Source organism: Argiope bruennichi, chromosome X2, assembly GCF_947563725.1.
Source record: "Argiope bruennichi chromosome X2, qqArgBrue1.1, whole genome shotgun sequence".
Classification (NCBI taxonomy): Eukaryota; Metazoa; Arthropoda; class Arachnida; order Araneae; family Araneidae; genus Argiope; species Argiope bruennichi.
In genome coordinates this window covers 68,146,137-68,157,775 of record NC_079163.1, presented here as the reverse complement: position 1 = coordinate 68,157,775, position 11,639 = coordinate 68,146,137, and the positions used below count along the sequence as shown (strand labels likewise).

Genomic DNA, 11,639 nt, shown 5'->3' with positions numbered 1-11,639 from the left:
TGCTCAACTCAAAGTTACAAAAAAAAAAAAAAAAAAAAAAAAAATCTAAAACTTATGATCATATAATAATTCTATATGCCGATTTATGTGGCGGCTAAATAATTCTTTGGATATATGTTGTCTGTCTTCAAAACACAAAGCATTTAATTTTACAAGATTTTTTTTTTTATTTCACCACTAATAACAAGTTACTGATACGAAATTACATATTCATCAGAATGCATCTATCAATTAAACTCCAAGTAGTGTAAGGTAAACTATACATAAATAAATAAATCATAATCCAAATTTGAATGCATAAACATGAAGCTCATTAGAAATTGAAAATAGTCACTAAAAATAAAATAACTCTTTATAACCTTTTTATTCCTAAATTTGAGATATTTTTAGTCATTAAATTCAAAATTTACAATGCTATAAAATTATTGTATTTTCAAAATACTCTTAAAAACACATGAATTACAAAGTGAGCATTTCTTTACAATTCTTTACTCCAATACAAATGATTATAAAAATTCAATGATTCTGTAAAATATAAGGATAAAATAGAGAATACACACACATTTTAAAATTTCTAACCTACAAATAATACTGGATTTCAACAACAAGAATGTCATTTCAACTCACTCTGTTTTAATTTACTTTGAATTAAGAAAATTCAAAATTTTACATTTAACTTATTATTTTGAAAGACGTTATTAAAGGAATCAAGGATAACATAAACAAACATGACAAAATTTCTGTTTCACATCATGTTTCAATGATATAGTTAAGCATTCAAATGTTTAATTCGCCAACTAAATACAGTGACATTAACATAAACCCCATTAAAAATATTCAAACAAGATTAAGTTGATTCTAATAAAAACAACATTTGATTTCTAAATGTAATGCGAGGTAATTTTATCATAAATTGAAACAAGAATTAGATATTTTCTAATTACAGGGTTAAAATAGAACTTACTAATTCAGATCAGATAAATAAAGTTTATCCTAAATTTGCTTTAAAGTAGATAGTACATTTTTCATTCTCTCAGTAAACATGCTTTGATAGGCATAACAGATAAAAACTTATGTGGATGAACAAGACCCAACACTGAAAATGCATTTAAGCAAGCATAATTATAAAATATTACAAACTTGTATGTGGAAAAAAAATCATACAAATGGGCAGTAATTCTAATAACTCATAAATTTCTTAATAACATGATGATAAAATTACTTATGTGGTTAAATTATTTTTGCTGGAATTGCTCTTAAATAAAGCAGTAAAACTTTAAATATTTCTTCTAAATTTAAAATACATAAAAACTCAATACACACGATTTTAATAAATTCAGGTATCCAAACATTTTATGACTCATATTTCATTTTATTCATTACAAAAACAAATGAATCGAGCTTGCTAACTATATCAAGTACACACGATACCAAATAGACACTTAGATATATATCTGAACATTACAACGTTAATTTTATATTCATTTTGAATGAACAAAGTAATTATTGAAATTATTAAAATAATAATGCACGGTCAAAATAAAGAAATTATTAAAATAATAATGCACGGTCAAAATAAAGCTTAAGATATCACCAAGAAAATTCAATAAACATTTTCTAGTTGAAAGAATAACGGTTTTGAAAGGCATTAAAGGTAGTATAAAAATTAAATGAAACATTTTTACATTAAAAAGATAAATGAAGAAAAATGAACAGAAAACGATTATTTAAATATTCTCTATTTACAGTATTTTAAAAAAATATTCGAATGTCACAATCTTTAAAAATTAGAAATAATTCAGTTTTAGTACCACTTGAGTACAAAATATTTTCATCTATATATTCTTATGACATCTTGAATAACTTCTCTGCATATAGGACATTGATCATTGGCGCTATTTTTCAGTTTTGAAGCGCAAGAATAGCACATACACATATGACCACATCGATAAACAGCACAATCAACTTGTTCTCCGAAACAAATGACACATTCATTACATGTTTGTTGTTGACCTGTAAACATAAAATATTTCAAAAACTGTAATATGACTTTAAATGGGAATAACTTGTAACACAAAAAATCATTTTGAAATAAGGACAGGATAATTCAAACTAGGAAATTCGACCTCGAGTTACATTTTATAATTTCAAATTAAAGATGAATAATTTTCCAAAATACATCCCATTTTCCAAAACATGGTTATACCCCCCCCCCCTCCAATTTGCATGCTGTGAGGCAGCAATTAAAAAACAGAAAGTTTGCACAAACATTACAATAAAAAAAAATAAAGCTTGAATATAAAAATGGATTTAACCCTTCAATGTAAGATTTCTTAAATTCCAAAATAAAAAATGTATTTGTAATGTAAGTTCACATATAACAACAGAGTACTACCCAAAAAAATTCCATTCAAAAAATTTAATATTCTATTTTGAAAAATATATTCTAAAAATTTTTCCTTTTATTCTAAAACCTATCTTAAATTTCTATTTTAAAAATACAAAGAAACAAAAACTTTAAAAAATTCTTCAGAAAATTATATTTATCATTAACATGAAAAATATGAAACATATAATTTTTTAATACAGTATGCATTGAAGGATTAAAACAAATACGCATTATTCGCACAGCAGTTTTCACATACTGAGTACTGAAAATAACATTTGCATATTTTATGAATTGATATATCTTATTCAACAAAAATTCCACTCATTTGACTTCATATTTCTGCAAATAAAATGCCACTTTTGAATATTACATGGAATAAGGGAAACACACATAAGATTACTCAAAAATATTAAATGCAGAAAGAGCAAGCAAGTAAAAATTAATACTACAAGATATTTCTAAAAAAAGATGGACAGTTAAAATAATCAAAAAATTAAATCTATAATTAGCTGAAGAGCCATTGTGTTTGAAGTGCGCAAAACATCAATGATGTCAATAATAAACACCAATATATGAAATAAATGACAAACAAAAATTATAAAGTCGCCCTGGGGACTTTGTCAAAGATCACCTCCAATCATGAATTCTAAAACGGAGATTTTTTTCCCCCCTTGTGGGAGGTCTGACTCACCTCTAAAAAACAGAGGACCCTTCTTGACCGGAAAATCCCAAGAAATTCAAGACCTTTATTTATATAGTAGCCACCTTTGGCGACCAGCCGGTTCACCAATCTTAATGCTCGTTAAAATTTTAATTATTAAATATTTTATGTAATTCCTACTTTAATAGCTTCTTCATTAAAATATTTTAAAACTTCAAATTTCAATTCATTCATAATATTATAAAGGCCTTCAGTCATAACGTAATCTGTATCTCTCTAATTTTCTGTTACCCCTCGTAGAATTTATGCTTTAAATTAAAGTGTAAATGATTAATCTGCAATTAATATAATAATATTTTTTACTGAAACAAAGCATTATTTTTTTGTAATATGATTACTGAAAACAGAGTCACTGGGCATTTAAATCTTATGGGCACTAAAGAATATCTTTCTTAATTTATGTAATATCTCAAGAATTTGTCAACAAAATTTTTTCAGATTCATCATGAGCAGGTCTATTAATTAACAATGTTTAATTTTAAATGCATCAAACACTAAGAAAATAAACAGAATCGTTTAAAATAATCGGCCGAAAAATGTTAAGCCTAAGCCTCATTACTGTTGGGGAAAAAAGCTGAAGCCTTACTCATTTGGCGGTGGGGAAAGAAATGATTTTTTTTGGCGGGAAAGTTTTTAATTAATAAATAAAATTCGAATAAAAATTTCAAAAAAAGGGACCCCAGGTGCACATTCCCGACCTCCAAGGTATACACGTACCAAATTTGGTAGCTATAGGTCAAATGGTCTCTTCTGTAGACCGCCAACACACACACACACATTGAGCTTTATATAAGTATAGATTAAGTTAAATGGAGAAATAAATACACTGCTTGACAATTGCTAAGGAACAGTTACGTTTTTCGGAATAATTAAGCATAGACAATGATTGAAGAAATGAAACTAAGTACATATTTACTAAGGAGGATGTGCATTTATTATAGTGCAAAATGGTGAAGATATCGACATATCGAAGAATTAAAAACTTAAAAATAAAAAAAGATGCTCTTTGGATGATTTCCAAACAGTCCCACAAAAATTGATCTTCAGGTCAGAATGATGCAGACATGAGTACCTTAATAAGATGTGTGATGACCACGGACACTAATGCACATTTTGCATCTGTTCTCCATGCTCTCCAGTAAACTATCGAGGAGTTCTTGGGGATATTGTCCCAATCGTTTCTCAGGGCGATTTTGAGCTCTTACACTGTTCAGGGAGGGATGTTGCTTTGTGAAATACTTCTGCCAAGAGCATCCCAGGTATGTTCAATGGGATTTAGGTCGGGAAAATAAGCAGGTCATTGCATAAGGACAATATTTTCACTGTGCAATGTGTCCGACACTTCAACGCTTCTGTGTGGTAGCGCATTATCGTCCATAAACAAAAAGTCTGGACCTACAGCACCCCTAAAAAGACGAACATGATCCAGAATAACCTCTCTGCAATACCGTTGCGATGATACGTTTCCTCGCTCAAAGATGTGAAGCGGTATTCTGCCATTGTGCATGATGCCTGCCCACACTATCACGCCTGGGCCGTACCGATCATGTTCACTAACAAACTGTTGTGCATAACGTGTTCCACGCTCTCTCCACAGTAACTAGTGGCCAGAATCACTTGTCACACTGAAACGAAATTCGTCTGAGAACATCACTCTAAACCAATTTTGGATATCCCAACCAACATGTTCCTTACACCTGCGTAATCTCTCACGACGATACGTGCTTGAAACGGGATGCAACGAACAGGCTTCCATGCATACAAACCAACTTGATTTAATCCCCATGAGATGTTTCTTGCAGAAACATGCGTACCGGTAGCAGTTGTAAGGTTTGCAGCTATCTGTCCAGGAGTTAAATTTCCGTTCCTTTTTGCCACGAGGGCTACATAGTGATTCTCTAAAGGTGTGGTGTTCCTACTACGAAACCCCCGTATGCTCTTGCAAAGCATTTCCACCTTCAGCGACCTTTTCTAATCGCGAGATGACACTCTTTCATACACCGAATTGCAGCAGCTACAGTGGTGACACTCTGACCTGCCTCCAGTCGTTGCAGTCATCCAAATACAAGGACTCAAATGACGTCTTGCTGACATTTTGCTCTTAATTATTGCAAGAACCAAACAGAATTTCAGTGAAAAAAACTTTTATAACAACCTGCACTACTTTGGGTCGTATGAATCATGAGCTTGCATGCAATGTTTTTTATAGAGATAACGAATCCTGGTCTACCACGCCCTCTCAACTTGAATTTACTTATATTAGTCAGCTGTTTGAAACGCAATTTAGCATAAATCACTTGTTCCTTAGCAAATGTCAAGTAGTGTAGATCTAGAAATAAATATATAAATTCATATTTACAAGTTATTAAACGTCGATAATAATTTTATTATTTGTTGTGACACAAAAAATGAAATTTAAGACTAATCAAAGCCAATGGAAAGAAAATTACTCCGACACTAGAATAAAATTGAATGGGGTCATTTTGATAAGAATTTATGATTAAAGGAAGGAAGTAGATTTTAAAATCAATAAATTGTTATTTTCACTCAAAACTAAACAATAACAGGGATTTTTGTGAGGACACAACAGATAAGAAACTACATTTCAAACTACAGTTCACTGTTGAAAAACTGTTACAACAATGAGGGGTTTATGACAGTGCATCTTGTAAATTTTTAAGAGTATTTCTTTTCTCAGAGTATGTGCTCTCGGAATTTTCTCTACCTTCTGGTGGGAATACTTAATTCTTTTATTTTTCTTTGAATTAATAGATGGCATCAGAATTTTCAGAAGGAATTGCACAGTAGTAAAGTTTCTATTGTAATCAGAAGGTTTTGTTTCACTATGTTTGTTTAAATGGTAACTTCAATTTAGGCAGGTTTTACTAGACAGACCTTCATTTGAGTATTTTGGAAGTGATTTGCTACTTCATAATATGTATTAAACTTGGCAGACACACTTATTAATTTTCCCATGGTCTTCAATTTTATGGGATTTTCAGTTATACGATAGTTCACATTTTTACACATAAGTCTGGTTCCTCATAGAAAAAATTCCCTGCTTGGAGGTTAATTTTGACGGTATTCAGGCCGGATTTTTCGTCATTTTAATTGTTGTCATTTCTTTCTTTCACTGGTGCTGATATTAAAAGTACTAAAATTTGCAATAATCAATATTTGCAAATACCGAGCGAGCCTTTGAACTAGCTACAACAAAGGTTTGGAAATGGAGGTGAGAACTAAATTTATCAAAAATACAAAAAGATTAAAGAGGAATTATTTTAGTAAAATGATTTAAACAAATTTTAAAGTTCACAATAACTGTACCTAATTTTCTAATAAATTTATATAACCTACATTAATTTTGATGGAAATTAGAACCAAAAAAATAAAGCCTTCTGAATAATGAGATTTATATTTTAATTTCACTTGAATACAGCAAAAACAAAAGCTCTGATTTAAATTAAAATTCCTTTAATATTGTAAAATCATAATTTGATTCTAACATCAGGGAAATAAAAACTAACTCAATTAAAAATACAGCATTAAGAGACCTGTTGCCAAAAACAAATTAAAACAAGAAAACTTAAATAATTGTTTTCTTTTAACATAATCCTCCTATGAATTATTTTTTTAAACTGAAAACATGTAAATAAAATTTTTATAAATCTGAGGCACTAAATTCTACAATTTAAATCAAAATACTTCCTATAAGAATTAGAGCTTATTTTGACTCAATAAATAAATTGTTGCTATGTTTTTGAAAATGTTATTATGATTGACTGACAAAATACAGATATGAACATCTACAGTAGTTAAAAATATAATAATGACAAAAAGAAGTGCGATTAATTTTTCAAGTTACCTGTGCCAAAAAAAAAAAAAAAAAAAAATTCAATTAACTTTTAAAGAAATTAATACACGATTATTTTATTAATAATGCTTTGTATATCACCAATACTCAAAAATTCTCAAGCATATCATAAATGACTAGTTCAATTTTAGAATGAAATATTTAAAATGATATATAGATCTCACAAGTATGACAATATATACTTAAAAACGAGAAACACGCTCATTTTTATTACTTGCAATATTAAATACACTTTCATTCAAGGTGCAATAGTATAGAGCATAAAAATAGTAAATTATTAATGTCATCATTATGAAAATAGTGATTTTCATAATGAAGAAGAAAGTCTACAAACCTGAGGTTCCAGGCATGCCATTAGCTTTTTCTGCCTTTGAAGGAAGGGGTACACTCAAAACCTCATCCACATCAGAAAGAGAAGAATCAGGAGCTGATGAGCCTAAATAATAAACATATCTCTAAAATATACTGAGAAAACCTCTTAAACACCATACAAGCACGTATGCGGTTCCAGCACAACAAAGCACTACTCTATTTCTGCTTGGACAAGCGGAGACGCTAAATTCCCAAGGCGATGAATTGGCCAGGGTGGGCCACACCTGGGCACCCGATCTCTCCTGTCTGGGCTTTCTCTTGTGGGGCCATTTGAAACGTCTTGTCTATGAAAGCGTTGCCAACTCCGACAAGGGCCTAATTGCTAGGATTTTTGTTGCTGCCTGCGCCGCCCGAGAAATGTCGGTTGCGTTTAAAAATTTGTTCCGCTCGCTACCGCAGATGGCAGCTCTTTTAAGCAGTTTATGTTATTTTGCTACACATGCTAACGAAAAATTATTTAGTACAGTCGTAAAAAAAAAAACCCTTCGTAATTTTGTTATTTACTATCGCATCTTTATAAAATTAGCGTCGATAAAAATGGATTAAAGAGACAAGTTTGTTGCGATAAACTGATTAGAGTAAATTAATACACTTGATTCACTACTATCTTAAAATTTTTCCATTATGGAAATCGGGATTTATTTTTTTTAAGTAATTTGATTCGGCAGTTTTTTGGTTTTTTTTTTAATGTAAGCATATCAAATTTCGTTCCGAAATTCACAGATATACTTATTTTGAGATATACTTATTTTTGTTTGCAGAAACCTCAACCTAGAAAGACCAAATCCACCGGGTATATTAAGTAAATCTCATCTCGTTAATAACAAAATAAAGACTTTTTTCCCCCGTTTTTGTTACAGGAATTTCGGAGGAGCAACAACACGGCTCAGATTTATCTTTAAAATGCGAGTATAATTTACTACTTATACAAATACTTTTTTCTTTTTATTTAAATACCGAAGCAATTTCGTTACTTTTAAAATCAGTTCTTCATTTAGGCTCTTGATCCCGCCCTAAGAAATTAACAAATTTTATGGCGAATGAAATAAATTGTTTAGCCCATTTTTTTCTCCGTTAAAAAGTCGTTGATTGGCGAGATGCGAATACTCTAAAGATATTTTAAGCCAATAAAATTATTGGTTTTCATTAAAATGATAGACTTTTATTTTCAAGCGGAAACGATTGTTAATTCAACAGAAGATTTATTGAGTTTACTACTTTAAGTTACTGTAAGAATGACAAGGCGACGGACATTCATTCTATTATGCAATGGCTGATATAACCAAGACAAATAATTACAAATGAATTAAACCAGACACGAGCCAGACATATTATCATGCTACAACTACTAGATACTACTACTATGAAACTATGTATTCGAAAACTATATTTTTCCATAAACGCGATACCAAAGAGAAAATTATTTCATAACTCTTATGGAATCTCTTTACGAATATTTTTAAAATATTCTAAGCCTAATTAAATTTATAAATGAGTGCTCAACATCAATCAAGTAAATAATAAGTCATAATAAATTTTCTTATTTTAGCGCTAATTAATATGCTAAATGATAAGAAACTATACGAGTTTACTTGGATCTCTGCTTAATTTACTTGTATACGATAACTTCCGGTAAAAAATAAAAATTAAACATTCCAACAGTCACTATCTCCAGCAATCAAATATTATATCGTCTGCATGGGAAAAGAGGCATTTATTATTTTTTTTAAAGAAAGTAAAATTCCTGTTCAATTAAATTCGTCTGACCTGAAAATAAATTTAATATTTAACTAGCTGCGATATTATAATGGCATTTAAAACTCGTGCTTTGCGAAAAGTAATATCTATAAATACAAATAATTTTAATATACTGTCCCTCAAAAAATGACCGTTGAAAATCGACAATGAGAATTTTACAATTTTCGTGAATATTTCGGAAAACTATTTGGAGTATGCGCCCAATTTTTTTGGTTTTCGGCATTTTAGCATGCCAGCTTTGTTCCCGTGCAAAAATTTCATAATGTAACAATTTACTTTTTCCCCACATTAATTTTTAAAAATTCTTTAAAAAATATTAACTGTTATTTATGCATTTATTTCTTGACTTCATAAAAAATTTGTTAAGATGAGTGAAAAAATGTTAAAGAAATATACAATAGTTTTCGCGATATCGGCAAAAGTTCATAAAACACGTTTAACTTTGGAAGCGACATTTTTCAAAACCATACAACTCTCGAATCATTGAAATTCCATAAAATTTCATTACGACAAATCGATTGAGTAAAAAATCTCGATTTACGTAATGAAAAAATTTCCAGACAATAGTAAATTAACTATGTTAAATATCAACTCGGTTCGTCTATCTCAACAAATCTGTCTCCTCGAGTCATTTCCATCGACACAAAATTTGCGAAGACGAGGTAATAAATAACAAACTTACAGACTTGTACTTTTTTTTTTTTTGACGACTATACCTCCTCTATTCCTTTGGTGCTTCCTTCTATCACATGACAGTAAAGGATATCTCCTAGCATTTCACCGTTTGCTCTAAGTCCATGCATTGTATTGTGAAAATTGTTTGTTTAGATGTTTTCTATCATCTCTTAAATTTTTGCCCATGAGTTTCAAAACTACCTATATTATACATGAATAATGTCATAGGATTGTTTTCCTTGATCCAGATTTTATTGAATAATTCAGTAAGAAGTGACACTTTATTCATAAAATTGTTAATGCCAAAGCAATAAATCTGCAAGGTTTCATAACTTATGCTTTGTTTCTTTATGATAATTCCCTGACTAATGAAGAATATCCATAAAAATCATTGGGAGTAATTAATTTATGTAGATGTAGGTTTATTCAACTATAATTTATCTATTGCTCGTAAATAATTTTTATGCTCAATTACTTAACTCAAAACATATTAACCAACTGCAGTTTGAAGACAAAAAAAAAAAAAAAAAAAAAAAATTAATATTAGTGATATGGTAACTTTTTAGTTATACTAAAGGAGCTTATTCCAAGTGTGCACTACACTTCTTAAAGATATTAGTACCTAAATTTTTTAGATTTGACATTCAACATTATTTCTGTGAAACTAGAAAGTAATTTTTTTCTCTTATGCCAATTACTTCAAAATAAAATCTGAACAATTCCATATATTTTTGAATATTTAATAGAGTCGAGATAAAGGTCTTTAAAGGAAAAGATGATTAAAAAAAAGTTTCTTATAGAATATTCATACACAACACACTGAAAAAAAACCATTGCATACAATTGAGAAAAAGAAACACATTTTTTAAGAATATTCAAGCTTGTAATAGTTTGTACTCAACCTCGTCAAGTTCAGAGGGGATTAAGTACTTAATGAGAACACATCTAGAAATAAAGATTAGGAGTTCAAGTTTAAGATCCGATTATTTTTTAATTTAAATATATAATTTAAATAAAAGTACAAGAGGTATTTTAATTTTTAAATAGTTAATTTTTTACATGTGCATTTTTAAAACTTATTAAGTTATTATAAAATAATAATTTTAGTACATATAATATAATAATTTTGCATTTTCTCCAGCCATTAAAAAAAAAAACAACATCCGTATACTTTATCTATTCTATATTGTTCGAATCCGAAAGTTTTGCTCGTGTACGAAAGCTCATTTGCATCAGAACCGAAATACATTTGAATTCTGGTTCGTAGGTCACAATCCTTATTTGGGTAGGTGACTTCATTAAAAAAAATCAATCTGTGGCGAAAATACTATTTTTTTAATTAAATATTCTTGATTTCTTAAAGGCTTATAATATAAAACCGTTCAAATTTAGCTTCTACATTTATTTTATATAGCTCTCATTATAATAGTATACATTTCATTCAATGAACATAAAATAATATCCGGGCACAATCGGTTTACAGTTGAATGTGTTTTATGAAAAGTACACATTTGACAATGATTACACTAAAAGACTTGCGAAAGAAGAACGCCGAATTACAACAACAAAATAGGTTAACTCCAGTCATAGAAGTGGGAATAGGAAAAAGCAAAGATAAATAGGAAATTACTTCATCAAATGCTGAAGATGGTGAAAACTTTTAACATTCTTCAGAGTACCGATGTCAAAGGTATTCGTTTCTTTTTGAATTGGAATAGAGTTACAAGAATAAATATATGATTGATTTAGTGTGTGTGTGTGTGTGTGTGAGAGAGAGAGAGAGTCGAGAGTATTCTTAGATATTAGCTGTTTTCGTATATTTTGTAGGTTTTTTACTCTATCAAGGAAAC

General features: G+C 29.6%; 1 protein-coding gene across 1 annotated transcript in view; it reads right to left on the bottom strand.

Annotated features, from left to right (window-relative positions):
- Positions 1–267: 267 nt before the first annotated feature.
- LOC129960376 (protein neuralized-like) overlaps positions 268–11,639 on the bottom strand; it is a 30,384-nt gene continuing 19,012 nt past the window's right edge. The window contains exons 6-7 of the mRNA XM_056073786.1: positions 7,319–7,420; positions 268–2,013 (exon numbers count right to left, since the gene is read on the bottom strand). Coding sequence (XP_055929761.1) covers positions 1,832–2,013; positions 7,319–7,420 — 284 coding nt within the window. The 3' untranslated portion in view covers positions 268–1,831. The remainder of the gene's footprint in view (positions 2,014–7,318; positions 7,421–11,639) is intronic.